At 45.6% G+C, this 24,367-nt stretch overlaps 1 protein-coding gene across 2 annotated transcripts in view; it reads right to left on the bottom strand.

Annotated features, from left to right (window-relative positions):
• Window positions 1–24,367, bottom strand: part of LOC311060996 (zinc finger MIZ domain-containing protein 1-like) — a 227,418-nt gene that overhangs the window by 65,733 nt on the left and 137,318 nt on the right. For both annotated transcript variants that reach the window (XM_084079451.1, XM_084079452.1), the window contains exon 4: window positions 7,825–7,953. In XM_084079451.1, coding sequence (XP_083935577.1) covers window positions 7,825–7,893 — 69 coding nt within the window. In that variant the 5' untranslated portion in view covers window positions 7,894–7,953. The remainder of the gene's footprint in view (window positions 1–7,824; window positions 7,954–24,367) is intronic.

The raw sequence follows: 24,367 nt of genomic DNA, 5'->3' as shown, positions 1-24,367 counted from the left end.
ACAGAGAGAGACACACACACACACACACACACACACACACACACACACACACACAGAGAGAGAGAGAGATCCTCTCTAGCATGGTGGTCCTCAAAGTGGGGTCGCGGGGACCCTCAGGGGTCCTTGAGGGGGTTCCCAGGGGGTTCCCGGCGCCAAAATCCGTGAATACAGTAGGTTTAGCATCAAAACAGTTCAACCAGTTTAACCCTATAGACATGGACTTTTTTGAAAATAGCATATCTATAAGTTCACAACGCGTCGCATTTCTAAAAAAATCTTAAAAAACATTTGAATATTTTTTTTTATATTTTTGAAACATTTTACACAGATCTTGTATTGGGGGTCGAGGGGCCGCGGCCAAATACATGTTAATTTGGGGGTCCTTGACCTGAAAAAGCTTGAGACCACACTGCTCTCTAGCATTTACACGTGGTGCTGTGCCACGCACACCAAAAGCAGCCGATCTACACGCTCATACAGTGAGCCTGTAGATCAGCTATATTCAGCCTCACTCCAGTCAAAGCTCAGCCCAGCCAGAGAGAGAGATAGACAGAGAGAGAGAGAGAGAGAGAGAGAGAGAATAGATAGGGAGAGTGGGAGACAAAGACAGAATGGTAACATGCTGCCATCCAGACAGTACTGCTTCCTCAGATACAATCATCCTCTGTTACTCATTTCTTCAAACGACTTGATCTACAGGCAGCGCTCTGCACATCTGCAGCACAACACATTGTCACAGCTAGTGTGCGCGCACACACACACACACACATGCACGCACACACAGAAGAGCAGAGCAAAGCATCTCCTTCCTAACAGAGTCACAACACAGAGGTGGAAGAAGTACTCATATTTGTATTTATTTAAGTAAAAGTAGCAATCCCACAATATAAGAACATTGTAGCAACAATGTAGTGACAATTAAAAGGCCTGCATTCAAAGTTTTACTTGAGTACAAACATATTGGCATCAAAGGTACAAAGGGAAAAATACAAAAGTATTTGTCCAAAAAAAAAAGCAAATCTACAAGGTCACACACGCGTCTCTATGCAACGCGTTGTGAGCTCGTAGACCGGGCTATATTTTCGGAGTGCTTTTCTGTCGAGCTAAACTGTACACTCATTATACAGTACATTCAACGATACACCCCAGAGTAATGAAAGCACATTAAAAAACGTACATAATCCCGGTAGAACGAAACGAAAGACAGTAGGCAGCTAGCTAGCAGGGACCCAACAGCTGCACCACAGCACAGCAATGTAAGGAGGCACTTCCACTTTATCTTCAAGTATTGACATTTACAGTTTGAGGAAGTGCTCCTGTCGTGAGAGGATAGTTCATACAGTAGTTTCTGCCAAAGCGCCCTAGCGCTGTACATATCATCCACCGGCGCGGCTTTGACAGCCCGCTGGCTTCCCCCCACTGCGCGCGGAAAGAAAATACTGTCGCTGGAACGCATACCATGCAGCATCAAGGATCCACACGTCTCTTTTCCGAAAGCGTTCGCACAACGACAGAGCGATTCTCAAACACACACACACACACCATCAGGACGACAGACCGTCGTGACAAACTATGCGGTTATATGGCTGAGACTGCATTGCTGCTAAAGAAAGTGTTCTTTCTGTCACCGTTTTTTAAAAACCACTTAAATGCTATATACTTATAGTTGACCAGGGGTCCCCCTCCCAGGGTTCTAGAAAAGGCTCTAGTAAAAGTACCAAAAGTAAAAGTACTCATTATGCAGAATGTCCCATTCCACACGTTTTGAAATGTATAAAATGTATAAAAATAGCCGATCTACAAGCTCACAATGCGTCGCATCGCGACGCATTGTGAGCTTGTAGATCGGCTATTTTCAAATGGTCAAAATGTACAGTATATAGGGCTGAAGTGGTTAATGTATGTTTTGTAATGATAATACAAATCTACCAAGAAACTAGAAACTAAAGTTGTCAAATAATTGTAGTGGAGTAAAAGCACAATATTTGCCTCTGAGATGTAGTGGAGTAGAAGTAAAAGTACTGACAATTGGAAATACTCCAGGTAAAGTATAAATACCTCAAAATTGTACTTAAGTACAGTACTTGAGTACGGTAAATGTACTTAGTTAATTTACACCACTGGAATAGGCCCGCTCCTTTTTTTCCCTCTACACCAAACCACTTCGCCCCCCAGGAATCTACTAGAAAATCTACAAGCTCACAGTGCGGCGCCGCGGTATGGGTTTGTAGATCTGCTAATGTCACTGAATGTTTGCCCCAGAATAGCTGTGTATGGTTCATGTGGTTAAAGAGGTCTGTGTTTGGGAGTTAGACACATAAACATGTCTATTTCCTGCGTGACTGTTTTTTTTTTTTTTACTTGAGGCCATGTGCTTAGCAGGCCAACACACACAAAAGCTGCATTGCTCCATTTATAGTCATGTGTGTTTGGACATGCATTTGCTTCTGTTATATTACTTTCTTACATATTATAACAGTTTATTAATTCATGCAAACTCATTTAAAATCATTAAATTATGCAGGGACTGGAGGTTGAATCTACAGCCATATTTCTTTCTTTTACCACTTAAACCCTACAGTATGTACAGTACTTAGTTTTGCCGGGTCCCCGGAAGCTCGTTGGTACGCAACTTTTTTCGTCTACACTAAGGGCCATATTATCACTGGTGCCTTATACATTATCCCTAAACTTTTTTGCCATTTTTTTACTATTTGGGGCTTGTAGATTGGGTATTTTAACAGTTTGAAAATGTTTTTAAAAATAGTTAAAAAATGGCAAAGAAGTTTAGGGATAATGGGCAAGGCACCGGCGAAAATAGGGGCCCAAATCTCTTAGCCGAAAATAGCTGATCCAGCACGTTGTGAGCTTGCAGATCTGCCATTTTCGCCGGATGTTCGCCCTAGAACACACATGGGCAACATACGGCCCTTTGACCATCTCAATCCGTCCCACCAAGTCCTCAAAGAAAAACAAAATGACCAAAAAAATCTACATTCTAAAAGGCTGCCATTTGTTAATGGTTTTGAGACAAATTAATTGAACTCGACTTCAATTAACAGTAATTCATATTTTCCATTTCAGTACTATACCTGCATTCCTCCATCCGTATGTAGCCTACTCAAATGTTTTATGTTTATAATTTAACAGTGAAACAGTCAACCTTGAGTCCATATTTATAACATATTGCAATGTGTTTTATCAGTGACCTATGGAGTGGTGCATATCAGAAAAGATCCTGTATACATTTATAGGCTCATTTAAAAGTTGATACGGCATTGACGTGGATAGTTTTATGTAAGTCATCTTTTTATTGTAATTCCAGAGTACACCAGAGTGATACAGTACAGGACAGCTGTAAAAAAAAAATCTTGAAAGCAAGGACCTTATTGTAAAGTAGTCTGCCATGTCTACCAAAATTCATGCAGTTTTAACATAACTCAGCACTATGTGTTTCAAGTTTCAATTGTACTATGTTTGGCCCTTCACTCGTTTTATCGAAGTCAGTATGGCCCCCTGGAAATAAATGCTGCCCACCCCTGCCCTAGAATAAGGACACTACGGTTCATGTGTCCAAACAAACACTGATATTTGATCAGGGTAAAACAAAAACAAACAAACAGTTGTCTGATTTCTATGTGTTTTAGATACCGATATTAAGTTTCATGGTACAAAATACAACCACGTTCCCAGTAGTCTGAGAGGATGGCTTTGTGTGTGTGTGTACAAACGACATTAGCACAATGCTACAACAACAGTCCAATTTGAAAACGACCGGCGTAATGATTTGCGATTCAACTCTTCCCCCCACGATTCAATCACAAAACGACCGATTCCAATTTCCTACACTTTATCATGGGCGCTCGGCAGTAATTCATCATTTGAGCAACAAAATCAATTTGTCCCCCCTTGTCCGCTGAACTGGCCGGGGCCCATTCAGACAAGACGTGTCTCATCATCCCCCAACAAAACAAAACAACAGACACAATGGGAAGGAGCTTCATTCATATTCCCACAGACCGACCGACTGCCACCGATGTTCCGACGCCCAGGTTTTTTTTTTCCTCGCCCAGCGCGCACACACTTTCAATTAACCCATTAAGACTGGGAAAGCATCTGTGCAACCCCTTTAGCACAAGTGCCGTGCTATGAGCTTGTATATCTGCTATTTTCGAAAATCTTTGAATATATATGTTTTTTAAAGCGAACATTTTTTCTCAAATATTTGCTTCTGGGGTCCCTGGGACAACATATTTTGAGATGGGGGTCCACGGCCAAATGCATATCATTTTGGGGGGTCCTTGACATGAAAACGTTTGAGAACCACTGATATTATAGCCACATATGTTTTTCAGAAAACTGTTTGGATTTAGAAGACATATAATTCCCCAGAAGCAAAGATTTGAGTTACAAATGTTTGCTTTAAAATATATATATATTCAAAGATTCGCACACATTTTCAAGATTTTTCAAAAATAGCAGATATACTTGTATATCTGCTATTTTTAAATTTTGCCCAAAGAAATCTATTTTTTTTTTACACAGATGCGCTCCCGGTCTTAATGGCTTAAAAGCAAACAGCTGGATTGGTTTACAATATTTTCCTTAATTATTTTAATGGGTTGGATATTGGACAATGGGCGAGCCGGGAGGGGGAGATAGTGAGTTAATTGTTCTGATCTCCCCTGTTGATCATGGGCTGTGTGTGTGTGTGCAGGGAGAGAGAGAGAGAGAGAGAGAGAGAAAGAGAGAGAGAGAGAGAGAGAGGGAGGAGAATGGAAGGGCCAAACTGAAAGGGCTCAGCGCTACTCTAATTGGCAGGACATAAATGGTATTTATTATACAGGCCTTTCCAAACCCCCTGATTGTCCGCCTAGCACAAAGCTGCCTCTATTAGCAAGGGCGCTAGCTGGCTCTCCACTGGCGGGTTTTGAAATAACCCGCCATTTAACCATTTATTTGATGAATTGGAGCCCCCCCCCCCCCCCCCCCCATAGCCATGGATCTGTCTAATTGGCATGTTTACCCATGTGCCACTGACATCGGGGCGAAGCTTGTTTGACCACATGAACCCTAGCGGTCCCTGTTTCTGGGGACGTGGCTGGCTAATAGGCGAACAAACGCTTCGCGGAAATAGGCTGCTCTACGAGCTCATGGTGCGTCGGGAGCTCGTAGAATGGCTATTTTCAGCGGAGAGATTCGGTGTAGGGGGGGCGGGGTGGGGGGGGGGGGGCAAGTACAGACAGACCCCTGGGGGACCCCTGGTCAACGAAGTATATAGGGGTTTAAGTGGTTAAATGTGTGCCTAGGGGGGTTAATGGCTACATTTGACCCTGATGTGAGACCTGTTTACGTAAGACTGATGCAAATACCCCCCTTCTCGGGGACCACTGTCCAGTGGTGTAAAGTAACTAAGTACATTTACTCGAGTACTGTACTTAAGAGCAATTTTGAGGTATTTTTTACTTTACTGGAGTATTTCCAATTTTCAATACTTTTACTTCTACTCCACTACATCTCAGAGGCAAATATTGTGCTTTTACTCCACTACAATTATTTGAAAACTTTGGTTACTAGTTACTTGCAGATATAAATTATTACATCATAAAACATACATTAACCACTTACTTAATGTACTTTATACCTAGGCTTACAAGTTCACAACGCGTCGCATCGCAACGTGCTGTGAGCTTGTAGATCTGTTATTTTTCTCGGGCCATTAATATGAAATGACTCCAGTTCCACCTCCTACAAGACTAATGAACAGGTGGAGGGAGGGATTATTATATGAAATATATATAACATCCAACAGAGATGAGAGAGAGCAGCTGAATGGACCCTCAACAGTTAAATGAACCTTAGACACACACAGAGAGAGAAAGACAGAGAATGTGTTGGGCTTATTACCTGTGAAACATCAAAGGCTTTCTCTGCAACTAGGGGCCTTAACTCTCTCTCTCTCTCCCTCTCCCTCCCCCCCTCTTTCTTTCTCTCTCTCCCTCCCTCCCTCCCTCTCTCTCACTGAGCCTAGCCGAGTCCCAGGACAATTCTGTCTCTCAACAGACCTCTTAACTCTTTAAGACCGGGAACGCATCTGTGTGTCATTTTTAGATTTCTTTGGCTATTCAAAAATAGCAGATCTACAAGCTCATAGCGCGGCACCGAGTGCCGCGCTATGAGCTTGTAGATCTGCTATTTTTGAAAAATCATGAAAAGTTGCGCAAATATTTGTTTTTTTTTCTTTTTTTTGGCGGACATTTGTACCTCAAATCTTTGCTTCTGGGGGTTCCTGGAACTAAATATTTTACAAATGTTCGCTTTAAGAAAATATATAATCCAATATTTTGCCACGAATTTTCACGATTTTTCAAAAATAGCAGATCTACAAGCTCATAGCACGGCACTCGGTGCCGCGCTACGAGCTTGTATATCTGATATTTTTGAATAGCCAAAGAAATCTAAAAATGACACACAGATCAGCGTTCCAGGTCTTAATGGGTTAATAGCGAGGCTGCTCCCCACCAAGGGTGGCAGCAGAGCAGACAGACAGACATTGCAGCGATGTGTGTGAACACGTTATAGCCCTTTACAGAATGTCTCAAACTATCTTTCTTTCCTGTACTTTTTTTTCCTCTCCTTCTTCTCAAGAGGTGAAACTGAAAAAAAAAAGAAAAGGAAAAGGGGAAATAAAAGGAAAAAAAGAGGGTGTGGAGGCTAGGACACACAACAACACCAAGAAGAAAGCAAACAAAACAGTGCCGTCAGAGTTAAATGAGAGATCAAAGGGGGGCTGTAGCCCGCCCCGTAGCCCCGGGGGTTTTAGCGCACGTAGCGCACGTTTAATTCTGCCAGAGAACTCATCCTGTAGTAAAGGCTCTGCCGGGGAGGCGAGGAGAGAGAACAAAGGCAGTGAGTGGTGGTGGATTGAGACGGGACAGACAGGAGAGGAAACCGTCTTTGACCCCCAGTCAGTAACCTGAGTCCCACACCACTATAGCCCTGATAAAAGGGCCCTGTCTGTCTGTCTGTCTGTCTGTCTGTCTGTCTGTCTGTCTGTCTGGGGACAGAGGGGACAGTTTAGACTCTACAGGCCCATTAGAGCACTACTGCTTCTCAATGTCTGGTCCGGGGGCCCTCCAGGGGTCCCAATGGACCCTTAACGGGTTTAACTTTTTTGTTCTCAGATGGTTCCATTTGTACACTCTCAGAGTTACAGAGTAGTGGTGGGAAAAAAATGAATGACGAAGTTCAAATGATTCGTTCACCATCGTGGGAGCGTTTTTTTACGTCTCACGTCGTACAGCCCGCCCTTTCGTCCTGTGTACGGGGGGAGGGGATGGGGGCATGCACGATAGCGTGAACGTAACAGTTTCAGAACATGAACGAGCTTGTTCACGTTCACGGCAAAGAACTAGTTCTTTTGAACGAATCGATCATGACCGACACATCACTATTACAGAGTAGACTCGATGTTGAGAAACAGTGTGTGCGTGTGCGTGTGCCTGTGCCTGTGCCTGTGCGTGTGCGTGTGCGTGTGCGTGTGCGTGTGCGCGCACAGATCAATGGAACTAACGGCTTATACTTTAAGTTAATTGAATCGGTTTTCAAGAAGAATTACCATAACATAAAAAAAAACAAATCTTACATTACATCTTACATTACAATGTTATATTATTATTAGTGTTGTGCCAATTATTTAGAACATCCTCACGGCCCCACCAGTGGGCCTCAGGCCCAGCACAGGTTGGGGAATCGTTGCCTTGAGTGTTCTCTGGGTTAGTTCAGGCTGGTGGTGGGGGATCGGGTGTCAGTCAGTCAGCTCACCTGTTTGATGCATAGCAGACGGTCGTTGGTCTGCTGTATGTGTCTGTCCATCGACGGAATAGAGTTCATGTTGATTGTCCTCTCTCTCTCTCTGTGGCCTCTACCTGCCAGCCATTAAACTGTGGCGCTCTGGAGGAGAGAGAGAGAGAGAGAGAGAGAGAGAGAGAGAGAGAGAGAGAGAGAGAGAGAGACAAGAGACAAAACACTGTTACAAAACGCTCTATCCCCGGGAAGCTGCCAACCCCATCACCACCAGGATATTGCAGGTTAGCGAGTGCACGTACTTGGCGTTGTGAGTGCACACACACACACACACACACACACACACACACACACACACACACACACTTCCGTGTGTGTGTGTGTGTGTGTGTGTGTGTGTGCGTGCGTGCGCTGGGAGCCCGAGCAGGGCGATATCGATTTGGCAGGTGACAAGCGCCACCGGAGAGCTCAAAGGATGACATTGCTCCCAGCCCCCCCTGTGACATCCTTAACAAGCCCTGGCGGCCCGACGCGTGGGTCAACGTTACAAGCGGAGGACGGGCGCCCTGGGCCCCCACCGCTAACAACACCTCCGGGTGGAGGAGGCCACAACACAAGCGGAGGAGGATCAGGCCTCTTTGTCACGCGATCGTCCGCACAGATGCGAGGAACGCCTCCACCGTCGGTCAGAGGTGGACAGTAACGAAGTACAGTACGCTTACCTGAGTACGGTACTTACTTACTTGATCAGATGACTATAGAGATAATGTGTACCAATTCGCGTGATGTTTGTACAAAATGTTTAGCAAAAATCGGCCTCCTGGTGGCGCTATAATAGGGCAATGTTAAAAGGGTGACATTTGTTCCTCAATGTAGTGCGAATGTGCAAAGTTTCACCACAATCGGACGCTGCGTTCATGATTTGGGGAATTTTGTTCAAAACGGGCCACTCCTACAAACTTTGGAGGCCAATCTTAGCCAATCAGGATGGAATATGAAAAATCTGAAAGACGTTGTACCGATTTGTGAGATGTTTGGACAAAATGTGTAGGAGTACTAGCAAAAAAATAGTTTTGCAAAAATCCGCCTCAAGCACATTTTGATGCCAATACTTTTGTACTTTTACTCAAGTAATTGTGTTTGAATTCCGGACTTTTACTTGTGAGTATTTCTACCACTGCAGTATTGATACTTTTACTTAAGTAAAATAAATGGAGTACTTTTTCCACCACTGACTTCGTCCATCAGTGATGGCTACAGATGTGAAGGAGAGCGCCATGGTGGAAATCAGCAGACACACACACACACACACACACACACACACACACACACACACACACACACACACACACACACACACACACACACACACACACACACACACACACACACACACAGTGTGTTTTGCCGGGTCCTCCACCCTGTCAAAGCATTACCTCAGAGCAGGGAGAGGCAGTGAGAGAGAAGCTTCCAACCCACCCTCAGTGAGAACATGCACTTGGCATGGCCTCACTGTTTACATTACTGTGCCATTATGTCATCTCTGCTTAACAATTATCTGTACGCATGGGTCCAGACATGTTCCTAAATTCATGTTCTACATTACGTACGTGCGCGCGTCAGTGGTGTTAAGTACATTTAATCAAGTACTGTAGTACAATTTTGAGGTATTTGTACTTTACTGGAGTGATTCCAATTTTCAATTATTTTACTTCTACTCCACTACATCTCAGAGGCAAATATTGTACTTTTACTCCACTACAATTATTTGAAAACTTTAGTTACTAGTTACTTTTCAGATATAAATTATGATATTATGAAACATACATTAACGACTTTAGCCCTATTTTATACCTAGGCTATTTGAAAATAGCCGATCTAAGCTCGGGCTTGTAGATCTGCTATTTTCAAACATTTTAGTACTTTTACTTTTGGTACTTAAAGTACATTTTGATACCAATACTTTTGTACTTTTACTCAAGTACATTTTTCTTCTATGGGCCCTATTTTCACCAGTGCCTTCTTACCCATTATCCCTAAACTTCTTTGGCATTTTTTACTATTTTTAAAAACATTTTCAAATAGTTCAAATAGCCGATCTACAAGCTCACAATGTGTCGATGTAGATCGGCTAGTCGCTCATGGAAAACACGTAGGCTTTTTTTTTTGCATCTTGTTTTTATTCACGGGTCACAATTATTTCACATGAAGGCAAACAATGGGGGCTGACACGCTTACATAACGTTATCGCAAGTTTTAAAAGCATTACGCCCGACATTAGAGGTTATCAATTTCACCTGCGGGGGGGGTTTGCTGATTTAATGTCGCAGCTCACCGTCAAATAAATATCATGCTACGCGGCAACCGGCCATAACTCATGGTGACCCGCGGCTCGGCGCCGAGCAGCGAGAGGGCCCCACCGCCGGTGAATTATATACACGCACGTCACGAAGAAAAACGCCTCTCCATCTTCCTCCCGTCTCTCCTCTTCCTTTATCTCGGCCTTGTCTGGCTTCTATCTCTCCCTCTCTTTCTTCCTGGTTGCCATTACATGGTGCATTTCTTTCTCTCTCTCTCTCCCCCGGTGTGTCATCTCTCACTCAAGCACTCTGCTCATCACTCTCCCCTGCTCGGTGACACACACACGCACGCACACAAACGCACACACACACACACACACACACCACTTTTCTTCCCACCCAGCCCCCACTTCCGTCTCCATTACCTTCACACAGTGAAGAATTCCAGAACACAAAGTACTACCGGTGAGACGAGAGCGAGAGGGCAAGAGAGAGACAAGAGAGAGAGACAAGAGAGAGAGAGAAAAAACAGTACATTGCACCATACTGATAATGCTCACTTAAACCATTCAATCCGGGAACGCATCTGTGTCATGTTAGATTTTAGCTACTGTATAACCATTATTGTATTCTTTTGGCTATTCAAAATAGCAGATCTACAAGCTCATAGTGTGGCACGTAAAAAAAAAAAAAGTGACATTTTTCATGCAAATCTTTGAATACATATACATTTTCAAGCGGACATCTTTACAGTAACTCAAGTCTTTGCTTCTGGGGGTCCCTGAAACAAAATATTGTCAGACTGGGGTCCGCGGCCAAATACATATAATTTCAGGGGTCCTTGACACGAAAAGGTTTGAGCACCACTGATGTATAGCAACATAAACTTAAACAAAAAACTGTTAGGATTTAGAAGTCATTTGTAGAATCCCCCAGAAGCAAAGATTTGAGTTACAAATGTTCACGATTTTACAAAAATAGCAGATCTACAAGCTCAGCTATGAGCTTGTAGATCTGCTATTTTTGAATAGCCAATAAAATCTAAACATGACGCAGATGCTTTCCCGGTCTTAATGGGTTAAGGAATTGATATTATATTATATATACCAAAAATAGCAGACCTGCAAGCTCACAACGCGTCGCTAGTGCGGCGCGTTGTGAGCTCGTAGGTCTGCTATTTGCGGTGTGCGCGACACCGCGCGCAAACTAGTACGTATAATGGGAGTCTTTTCTAGGTCTTTGGCTGGATTTAACGGCAGGGCCGCAGTAATCTACTCCACTAGACAGTTAAAGAGCTTTTATGCTGCCTGTTGGAGCTGCTCATGCCTGTACTTGAGAGGGGAGAGGGGGCACACCGACACATTCCTCTCCATAAATTAAAAGCGCTCATAGAAAAAAAAAACGGAACATAAAAAAATAAATAAACACATGGGGGTGAAGCTTTTCGCCTTCCGCTTTCGCTGCAGATGGAACGGATTTGTTTGTTAACTCCTTCGCCACTCGGAGCAGTGAAAAGGGAGGTTGTGGACGATGGTGTTTAGAAGCGTGGTGCGAGGGTTTAAGATATCAGTTCTTCTCGGTTAACGGATAGCATGTCATGTCTGAAAGCATTTTCTCTTTTTCGTCATAATCATATCGCAGAGATTTTTTACTTTATCTGAAATTGTCCTCTGTCATACATACGGGATCAGTTGCTGCATATTCGGTATACCACTTAAACCCTCTATACTTAGTAAAATGACCTGTAAAGAGCGCTTTCACTATTTACACCAACTCTCCACCACATGCCAACTCTCCACCACCAACGTTTCCCTCCAGAATAGGGATGCTGAGGTTCAAGTGGTTCAACAAAAGTGGCATTTTAAGAGTTTTAAGCATATTTTGATCATCGCAGTAATATTGTTAATCGCTGGCCACACTAATCGTGACATGTCATTGTCATTGTTGAAATCTTGAAAATGTGTGCAAATCTTTAAACCTTTTTTTAAAAAGGTTGTGTCCCTGGCACAACACATTTTCAGATGGTGGTCCGCGGCCACATATATATCAATTTGGGGGGTCCTTGGCACGAAAAAGTTTGAGAACCACTGCACAATAGAACACACTCAGAATTCAATGAACAGTTTGTACAGCACAGATTATACAGCAGTATACAGTAGATAGGGGTCCCAGGGATAAAACATGATATCAAACGAGGGGGGCGGGGGGGTTGAAATTAAAAAGCTTGAGAAATACCGCCTTATGTATCGACAAAGGCACACGTGATGAGACGGAGGAGGCCCTTTTACTACAGCACCGGGACAATGCAACTTGTGTGCTCCATACGTCCTCCAGCAGACAGCCTGTGTGAGCAGAGCAGAATGCCTGCAGTGCCACAGAGAGAGAGAGAGAGAGAGGAAGCCATGCTGGCTGTGAAGGCTGAGCCTTTGGCCCCGGGCCGGCAGCCTTTTCTATTCCTTTGTGCCCTTGAGCCACCAGCAGGTGTCTCCCTGCCCCTTCAAAGGGCTGGCCGGTGGCACAAAGAGGCTTTAAGCCCCTTTACAAGCTGTGGACAAATCCTCCAGCCGCAGCTTCCTACTAACAGGGTCTCCCTCCTCACTCTGAACCAGCCACTGCCTGTCTGACCTTGTGGTTATTGATGAGAGAGTCCACCTGCTCTCTCTCTCTCTCTCTCTCTGCCTCTCGCTCTGTCTCTCACTCTCTGCCTCTCTCTCTCTCTCTCACACACTCTCTTCCCACTTCCTTTCTCCACCTCTCTCCTTCCTTCCTTCCCTCCCTCCTCTCTCTCTCCCTCCTCTCTCTATCACACACACACACACACACACACACACACACACACACACACACACACACACACACACACACACACACACACACACACACACACACACACACACACACACACACACACACACACACACAGTAAGTACAATTTTTTGATATTTGTACTTTACTTGAGTATTTCCAATTTCCAATACTTTTACTTCTACTCCACTACATCTCAGAGGCAAATATTGTACTTTAACTCCACTACAATTATTTGAAAACTTTAGTTACTTTTCAGATATGAATTATGATATTATGAAACATACATTAACCACTTTAGCCCTATTTTATACATAGGCTATTTGAAAATAGCCGATCTACAAGCTCACAACGCGTCGCATCGCGACGCGTTGTGAGCTTGTAGATCTGCTATTTTCAAACATTTTACTACTTTTGGTACTTTAAGTACATTTTGATGCCAATACTGTTGTACTTCTACTCAACCACTGCACACACACACACGCACGCACACACACACACACACACACACACACACACACACACACACACACACACACACACACACACACACACACACACACACACACACACACACACACACACACACACACACACACACACACACACACACACACACACACACACACACACACACACACACACACACACACACACACACACCTCCAGCAGTGAGTTTAAAAAGAAAAGAGGAAGTGAAGCGAGGGTGGTATTATTTTTTCCTCTTCTCAACACCAGTGTAACATTTCTCTCTCTCTCTTTTTTGTGTTTTCCTATCACCACAGTGCATAACAGCGTTGTGTTGTGACGACCCCCTACGGTCATGCTAGCGAGAAGGCTAACGCCAGCGCGTGTGAGACCCAGACAATAAAACAGCAACAATCAATGTAAAATTAAATATTCCCCGTTATTCACTTGCCACTAATTAAACACCAGTCCTCCGTTACATCTTTTAATGACTAACAAGAGCCAAATTAAAGATAAAATCAAGCGGGTGGGGTGGGGGGGGGGGGGGGAGTAGGGGGGGTACCAGGGAGATATGACAGCAGATGCAATTATGAGTTCTTCTACCCCGTTTTTTGCTCTTTTTTTTCCCCCGTCTCACAGATGTTAGCATTTATTGTTTTGCTCTGCGCCATTACCTTGTGTGAACTTGTTTGCCTTGATTCAGCTAGTTAGCCCAGAAATCCTGCTGAACACTTGTCTTTTTCTCTTTTCTTTGGGGGGGGGGGGGGGGGTGGGGGGGGGGTGGAGGGGGCAAGAGGTTGGGCGAGTAGAGGGGGAAATCGGCACTCGCACATACAGTATGCATTATTTGAGCGCAAATTTACTGCAACTGGTTCTCGTCCACATGGACCTGCACAGGTCTGTAACTCTGAGAGTGTACTACTAGATGGAACCACACGGACCCCTAAGGTACACTTTCAGAGTTAATTTGACACTGAGGATTTTACATGGGTTCCCAAAGATGAAGGAATAAGATAATAATAATTGTAACAGTTTCAGAGTTACAGACCCCTAAGGCCTCCATATGGGCCCCCCGGTGGGCCCCGGGACCAGCCGTTGAGAAACAAGTGATTTACTGCAAAAGAACGCACGGCAGGCGTTTACACAACAAGTGAGGGGAAGGTGCACGACAAAAGCTACTGGAGTGTGTGTGTGTGTGTGTGTGTGTGTGTGTGTGTGTGTGTGTGTGTGTGTGTGTGTGTGTGTGTTTCAAGGTGTGGGGGGGGTAAAATATATGTATTGAGTGGGAGCCGTAATAAAAGGAATAAAACGGGCGAGCGAGGAGATGCAGGGGCTGCACGGGGAACAAATATGAAAGGCAGTGGAGTATGGCAGGGAGAGAGAGAGAGAGAGAGAGAGAGAGAGAGAGGCGACCGATGGAGCTCCAGCAGAGGATTGGATGAAATTATCTCTTTATAATCAGGTGGGGGCTTCTGCATGGCTGCCTTCCCCATTGCCCGCTGACACATGGGGCCTATATATATACACCTCTTTCAAATGGGCTTTTCACAGAGCTATCGAGCCCACCTCTGGGGGTAAAAACAATGTTTTTCTCCCCCCACCCCACCGCCCCACCCCACACACATACACCTTTGTGCCACTACTTTAGAGCCGGTGGTTCGATCTCAAAGCATTTTTATGTCCCATAGTTTTATTACTGTACCTCCATACTGTTCTCAAACGTGCTAATTAAGTATTCAATCAATAAATCAATCAAAAAGCCCCCCCCAACCCACCCCACGGACGACAGCAACGACTCCAATCAAGAACGGGGTCGAGGCTTGTCTCATTACGCGATGGCGTTATATAATTATGTCTTGAGGAACGCTCTGTCTATTTAATTTGGACAACAATAGCGGCATGGGGCGGGCGGGGGGGAAACGTTCCCATTTTTTGACACTAAATAATGTCGAACAAAGGCAAAGCGAAAGTGGGAATAACGTCTCCGCCGCTAAGTACGAGGGATTGCTCTTTGAACTGTCACAATCGCACAGTTTTGCAGACAAATACAAACATTATTTCGAGGCAGCCGCCCACCCCCCTACCCCCCCCGCCCCCCCTACGTCTTCAAAGGGAAGCTGCTAGCCTGTTAATAGAATGTAAAGGCACTGCGTGTCTCCTCTCTACAGGATAAAAAAACATTCCGAGGGGGTGTGTGGAGGATGGTAGACAATGATTAGCTTTATCCCGACCATCACAGCAGAACAAATGGATCATGAACTCCTCGCCTGATTTTTTTTTTTACGTCGTCTCTCTCTCTCTCTCAGCTGAAGCTGTCAAAGACAGCAGTAGGAAGGAAGTGGTGGTAAACACGTTTAATTTATTCATATAAATGGCTTGTGTACCAAAACAATCAGGGCTCCTCCGGAGGGGCCCGGACTATACAGCGTCATTAAGGGAGACACGCTCCTTGCTCCTCCTGGGGCACGGAAACCCCTTGAATACTAGACAACATTTACCCCCTCTCTCTCTGTCTCCTGGTATAGCTGCATGGTGGGACCCCCCCCCTGGCCCTGAGGATGCGGGGGCCACAGGGGACGTAGGGGCCAAACCTGACGGCGTGGCCACTGACAACAACGCGGTGGGGGGTGGGTGGGCACTGGCCACCATCCCAACCACACACACAACACGTTTGTATTACTATACTTGTGAGGACGTCCACGTCGCGCAAACTAAAACTCACTTAACCCACTTAAAACCTCAGCATCGGTATTGTGGGGAAAGGTTTCGCTGAAAATAGCAGATCCATAAGCTCACAACGCTACGCGTTGCGTCGCGTTGTGAGCTATTTTCAGCGAAAGCTTTCCCCACAATAACACAAAACAGAAAAAGACTAGTATTGAGCCCTAAGGGGCTCCGGTAAAACCCATATGGGGTTTAACCCACTTAAACCCATATGGGGTTTAAGTGGTTAACTCCAACCATAACCCCTACACACCTGACCTCTATCTGCCTAATTGTAAGCCTACCCCTTTTTCCCCCTTTGTTTTACCATAACAACCAAAACAACCATTTATCTCATGAGGAGGACCAGGGAAATGGTTTCACGATCACAATGTCTAGTTCTCCCTAGGCTGGCAGAGGGAGTGTAGCGCCCAGGATTACTTGGACAATTGTCACTGGGTGAAAAAATGGGTTACAAAATCGTGGGATAAAAACAAACAAAAAAGAAATGTCTAGTTCTCGAAATTCGACTATGCTATGTGAGGACATTTGGTCCTCAAGAGTATATCTATTTGTAATATAAGTACACACGTACACACGTACACACACACACACACACGTACACACACACACACACACACACACACACACACACACACACACACACACACACACACACACACACACCTTCCCCCCCAAACTGCAGAAGGAGCAGAGGCATCATGATACCATAACAACACCCACAGTCACTCCTAATGTGCTTTACAGCAACACTACAGGCGGGGTGTTACACCTCCGCAGTGCTGTGTGAAACACAGCCACTGACCCATGCACACGCACACACACACACACACACACACACACACACACACACACACACACACACACACACACACACACACACACACACACACACACACACACACACACACACACACATATATGCACACATGGCACTAATCGAAAGCCTCGACGACGTACTGCTGACACCATTAACCCATTCAATCCGGGAACGCGCCTGTGTGTCATTTTAAGATTTATTTGGGCTATTTTCACGATTTTTCAAAAATAGCAGATCTACAAGCTCATAGCGCGGCACTCGGTGCCGCGCTATGAGCTTGTAGATCTGCTATTTTTGAAAAATCGTGAAAATGTGTGCAATTATTTGAATTATGTATTTTTTTAAAGCGAATATTTGTAAAATATTTTGTTCCATGGCCCCCCAGAAGCAAAGATTTGAGTTACAAATGTTTGCTATATTCAAAGATTTGCACAAAATAAAGCTCAAGATTTTTCAAAAAATAGCAGATCAGATGAGCTTGTATATCTGCTATCTTTGTATAGCCCAAAGTATAAAATAATGGTTAAAGTGGTTAAAAATCAAAAAAATGACACGGATGCGTTCCCCGGTCTCAATGGGTTAAAACGGAGCGCGGTGGTCTGAGCCTGAAGGAAATCAGCGTCAGCCCCGGCGCCTCACAGCGACACATCGGGCCGCTCGCCGCTCAAGGTGATTGCTGCCCCAGCATGTCGGCCATTGTAGGTGAATTAGGTAATAAAGGGCTAATCTGTGCCATCATTGAAGGCAGGGGCAGGGGCAGGGCTCGGCTCTCGGCTTGGTTTTGCGGCACTTGCTTAAGGAGGTGATACAGAGGAGGAGAGGCTGGTGGTGGTGGAGAAGGAGTATAAGGAGGGAGGGAGGGAGGGAGAGAGGGAGCCCCCCCGAACACACACACCTCCCACCGCCGATGATTTTAATGAGCTCCGATTCCACGATACGTCTTGTTTTCTTTCCGCGCCTCGGCCGAGGCCGGGGCGAAAGAAAGCATCCCTTTAATTATCCCAACATTGCAGCGACCCTGGTCTTTTATCACTCGGGGTGTCGCGGTGTGTGTGTGTGTGTGTGTGTGTGTGTGTGTGTGTGTGTGTGTGTGTGTGTGCGCGCGTGTCTCTCTCTGTGTGTGTGTGTGTGTGTGTGTGTGTGTGTGTGTGTGTGTGTGTGTGTGTGTGTGTGTGTGTGTGTGTGTGTGTGTGTGTGTGTGTGTGTGTGTGTGTGTGTGTGTGTGTGCGCTTGTATGAGTGTGTGTGTGTGTGGACTGGAGTAGGGGTTTGTTTAGTTTGGAGGAGGAAGCAGGGCCGTGGAGGATCCAGGTGCCTGTGTGTGTGTGTGTGTGTGTGTGTGTGTGTGTGTGTGTGTGTGTGTGTGTGTGTGTGTGTGTGTCCGTGCGTGCGTGGTGGGTTCTCCTCCGCCTGGTAAGTGGCCAGACGGGCGGGCGAGGGGGGGACAAAGCTGTGTTTGTTATGCGGAGGGAAAAGCAGTGTGGATGTGAAAACGTGTGGTACTCCAGTGCGCTTCCATTGTTGCCCTGCAGAATGTGCCATAATCCCCCGGCAGGCTGCATCCAGAGCTGGCACCCAGGATAATATGAGCTGCCTCCCCCCACCTCTCCCCCCCCCCCCCCCCCTGCCTGTCCCCACCTCTCCTCTCCCCTCCTCTTCCCTTCCTCCATCACCTCCCCACTCCTCCACCCTTCCCCCATTCTCTCTTTCCATCATGCTACTCCCCCCCCCCCCCACACACACACACACACAACCTCCGCACCCTCCCCTGCCTGCCACACACATGCACACACGGACACATATGGACATGCGCACTCCAGCTCTCTCTCACACACACACACACACACACACACACACACACACACACACACACACACACACACACACACACACACACACACACACACACACACAACACACACACACACACACACACAGACACACACACCTCCCCACATGGCTCCTTAACAGGCTTGGGAATGGATTTCTTTTATTTAATGTGGTTTGGTCTGCAGCTCCAGCAGCAAGCGTGAGCGAGGCGAACTCACAGTCATGCCGTGCACTCTCTCTCTCACACACACACACACACACACACAGAGGAACGCTCGCGAGCCAATCCGAGGAGCCCCTGCCGTGTTGGTCGCTGTTCACTGATCTCTCTCTCTTCCCCTCTGTCTTTTGCCATCCATCCTCTCTCTCTCTCCCTCTCCCTCTCTCTCTCTCTCTCTCACACACACACACACACACACACACACACATTTACTCGCCAATCCTGTGGCTCTCCCTCCCTCTCTCACTTCTCTTTTTTTTCCCTTTCTTCATGACAGCTCACATGAGCAAGCCTCCTGGATTCCAGTGGGAGCCCTATGTTCAGTACACACACACACACACACACACACACACACACACACACGTACACACACACACACACACACACACACACACACACACACACACACACACACACACACACACACACACACACACACACACACACACACACACACACACACACACACACACACACACACACACACACACACACACACACACACACACACACAGCTCCGCCATCAGACACATCTGCAGCGTGATTAGGAAAGCAAAGGGAAGCGCCACCCCAACCCCAACCACACACCGTTATGGAGCACTGCTTCTCAAAGTGTGGTCCAGGGACCCTCAGGGGGTCCTTGAGGGAGTTCCAGGGGGTCCCCAGAAAAAAAACGAGGAACAGTTTAAACACTTAAGCCCTATTTTATGTTTTGAGTAATTCTGCAAGTAATTCTACAAATCTTGACAAATCTTCTCTCATGGGGGTCCGTGGCCAAATACAAATACATTTGGGGGTCCTTGAGACAAGATGTTTGAGAACTACTGTTCAAAAAGAAGAAGGAGGAGAAGACAGAGGGTCTGGATCATGGGGGGCGGGGGGCTGAGCAATATCTCAAAATCTCCTCTCTAACCAAGTGTAGCGTTTCACCAGAGTCTCACAGGCCGATCGCCTGGCTGCGGAAAAAAGACAAAAGCAGATGGGGGGCCCCTCACTCAAACACACACACACACACACACACACACACACACACACACACACACACACACACACACACACACACACACACACACACACACACACACACACACGCACACACACGCACACCAAACCCTTCAGACCCCCTTCAATCCTCCCCCAGAGGCGAGAGGGGAATGGGGGGCGCGGTTCTCAAAAGGTGGCAGCCAGGCAGTGACAACCACAGTTCATGTTCCAGGACTTTTCCAGGACATTTTAGGCGACCCACTTCTATGTATAGATATGAAGTCATTATCAGGTGTTGATATTTGATAATACTGCTTTGTAACATAATACTGTCACAATTCAATTCATGAATTGTCATTATTGCAAAAAGGTTATTTTAGAACAGCTAGGGGGCGCTGTTACATGAAGCGGAGAGTTCCTTGGTTGTGTTCTTGCACAAACAAGGAAGTTTCGATGGAATTGGTTGGAATTGGTAATGAAAGGTACGCAATATGTGCCTTATTATGAAGTAATGTATTTGTTGTCATGCATATACGCATATTACCCCCCCCCCCTAAATTATCATATTTGAACTGGGGACCCTCCACGCTGACAAGCACTTTGTAGATATTGTAGATGTTGAGGCGTTACATTTAGTTTGACTCGGTTCCACAGGTCATGATTTTGGGTTCCCCGTCAAAATCATGTGGGGAACCCCCTGGGGGTCGACCCACATGTTGAGAACCACTGATCTATGGAACCTATAGTCAACATGCTGCCGTCGTGGGTATACTGTACCCCCAAGACGACAAACGTTTGCCATTTGGGCAGTTCCGTCCCAAGCCGTCACCAGTTTGCCGTCTTGGGAGTGAGAATGCTTTAATGGAACGGTACGGTGAATACTGATACATACAGTCCGTGGTGGAAAAAGTACTCACATTTTTTACTTAAGTAAAAGTATCAAAACTGAAATGAGGAAATACTCCATTACAAGTAAAAGTCCAGAATTCAAAAGGTAGTTGAGTAAAAGTACAAAAGTATTGGTATCAAAATGTACTTAAAGTACCAAAAGTAAAGGTACTCATTAGGCAGAATATCCTATTTCAAGTTTTCAAATGTATTAAAATATTTTGAAAATAGCAGATCTACAAGCTCACAATGTGTCGCATCGCGACGCGTTGTGAGCTTGTAGATCGGCTATTTTCAAATGGCTGAAATGTATATAGGGCTGAGTAAATGGTACAGTACTTGAGTAAATGTACTTAGTTACTTTACACCACTGCATACGGTCCAGGTGTGTGTTTAGCGAGTATTTTACGAGACTCAGCCAATCAAATCATCCCTCTCTCTCTCTCTATCGCTCTCTCTCTATCTCTTTACATCCCTCAGTTCTTCCTTCTACCACACAGCAACTCTTTTCATTTCCTCCCCCCCGTACGCTAATAGCATGGGAGTGCATGTGTGTGTGTGTGTGTGTGTGTGTGTGTGTGTGTGTGCGTGTGCAGGGGGGGGTGGGCAGGCGGGTGGGGGGTCAATTCCCTGGAGCGCTGGAGGCATCAGAGAAGCCCAGATGAGCCACATGACTGCACGGTCGCTTTCCAAGAGCCTCAATGAACCCAACACCCCCCCCCCCGCCACACCCACACACACACACACACACACACACACACACACACACACACACACACACACACACACACACCCACAGTGATTCTCAACCTTTTTAATTTCAATTTGCATTACGCCACAGACCCCCATTTGATACAGCATAGACATATTTTATCTCATTATTGGATCCCAATCTACACAGAGAGGGTTCAAATGGAACCAAAGGGACATGTAGTGGTCCATTTGAAAGCTCATCTTCCTTATTTGGAGCTGGGCCCCTCCTCTTTGTAGTTAGGCCCCTCCCCTTTGTAGTTAGGCCCCTCCCCTTTGGAGTGGCTCAGGCTTACAGTACTACTAAAGCACTTGACGAGTCCACCATTAGTCACCACTACGCGAACGCGTGTTAAAGACGACATGACAGCGGTTAGTGTTACTGTCACTGCTATGTGTGGTGACATATACATTTATATACAGGACTTTACTGAGCATATGCAGTGATATCCACACATCTGCTATCTGGCTCTGGATCATATGGCATGGCACGGTGACATAAAATCAAATGACAGTATCGTAAAAACAATCCGTGTAGCATAAAAACTATACATGTATCATAATATGTGCGAGGATTATGAGCTGTCATATGGCGCTCCATAAGCACGCACAAACGCACACTATTTTATACCTAGGCTATTTGAAAATAGCAGATCTACAAGCTCACAACGCGTCGCATCGCGACGCGTTGTGAGCTTGTAGATCTGCTATTTTCAAACATTTTGTACTTTTACTTCGGTACTTTTGGTAATTTGATGCCAATACTGTTGTACTTTTACTCAAGTACATTTTCCACCACTGCACACATGCACACACACGCGCACACACGCACACGCACACGCACACACACACACACACACACACACACACACACACACACACACACACACACGCGCGTCCCTGCCCTTCCCACCGGACACTATAAAAGCAGTGGTGGAAGAAGCACTCATGTGTTGTTGTACAACTTAAGTAAGAGTACCAAAAACCACAATGTAGATATACTCTTGTTACAAAATAAAAGACCGGTATTTTTCAAAATGTACTTGAGTAAAAGTCATGGAGGGAGGGGCATGCGGAGAGAGAGAGGCTGATGGACACATGCTCGCGCGCCCAATGCAGCTGGGGCTAATATCTCACAGAAGGAAAAAAAAAAAGAAAAGAAAGGCTGTCACTTCCTCAAAGCCCTACGAACGCTGCAGCCTTAAAACAGTGTTTTTTTTATATGTGGAACGTGAACATACAAGGGGGGGGGGGGATATGGGCTAAGAAAGTGGTTTATTTGCCTTTTTTGTGCCCCTTTCATTGAACGATATTGTTGGTGTGTGGATATCGACACTCAACCTCACACGACTTGCAAGCGGCGCGGGCATTCTTCTTTCTGTGCCCCTCTCTCTCCCTCTCTCTCTCTCTCTCTCCCTCTCCCTCCCTCTCCCTCTCTCTCCCTCTCTCTCTCTCTCTCTCTCCCCCTCTCTCTCTCTCTCTGTGGTTTATTATGCATTCAGCTCATGTGTCTCTCCTGTGAGTGGCTGTTCATTTTCCACATACCGCGCTTAATCCGGGGCCAAAGCTAAAAAACTTTTGAAATAGCGGGAGGAGGAGGAGGATGGGGGGGGAGGCGCAGGCAGGCAGCCGCACTGCACTGCCCAGGAGCAGCCATTATTATGAGGTCTGGGGGAGAGAGAGAGAAAGAGAGAGAGAGACTGATAGTGCTGGGAGGAAGGACTGACAGCGCAGTGGTGGAAAGTAACTAAGTACATCTACTCAAGTACTGTACTTAAGTACAATTTTTAGGTATTTTTACTTTACTTGAGTATTTCCAATTACTTTTGCTTCTACTCCACTACATCTCGGGGGCAAATATTGTACTTTTACTCCACTACAAGTATTTGAAAACTTTAGGTACAAGTTACTTTGCAGATATAAATGATTACATTATAAAACATACATTAACCACTGTATCCCTATTTTATGCCTAGGCTATTTGAAAACAGCAGATCTACAAGCTCACAACGCGTCGCATCGCGACGCGTTGTGAGCTTGTAGATCGGCTCTTTTCAAACGTTTTAGTACTTTTACTTTTGGTACTTTAAGTACATTTTGATACCAATACTTTTGTACTTTTACACTTTAAATTTTTGAATTCCAGACTTCTACATTGCAGTATTGATACTTTTACCAAAGTAAAACATCAGAGTACTTTTTCCACCACTTCTGACAGCACAGCTCAAAGACTGATTTATGCTCCAGTTGCACCACGGTGTCGCACGCCTACAAATAGCAGACCTACAAGCAGACCAAACAGCAGACCTAAAAGACCTAATAGCAGACCTACAAGCAGACCAAACAGCAGACCTAAATGACCTAATAGCAGACCTACAAGCAGACCAAACAGCAGACCTAAAAGACCTAATAGCAGACCTACAAGCAGACCAAACAGCAGACCTAAAAGACCTAATAGCAGACCTACAAGCCCACATCCGCCATGCAGGATGTGGGCTTGTGAAGGTCTGCTATTTTCAGGCGCGAGACACCGTCGTGCGACGAAGTATGAATACCAGAGCTTTAAAGACACATGGCAAGGAATTCAAAGAAGGCTGAAGGGAGAGAGGAGAACATGAGTGTGTGTGTGTGTGTGTGTGTGTGTGTGTGTGTGTGTGTGTGTGTGTGTGTGTGTGTGTGTGTGTGTGTGTGTGTGTGTGTGTGTGTGTGTGTTGTGAGAGTAGGGGAGAAATGTGTTGGGGGTTGTGGGCATGTTTGATGTTATTGTAATGTG

This window comes from Gymnoscopelus microlampas (genome assembly GCF_963454915.1).
Source record: "Gymnoscopelus microlampas genome assembly, chromosome: 14".
NCBI lineage: Eukaryota > Metazoa > Chordata > Actinopteri > Myctophiformes > Myctophidae > Gymnoscopelus > Gymnoscopelus microlampas.
Note: the sequence above shows the minus strand (reverse complement) of the source record. Positions and strands in the feature narration are given on the sequence as shown.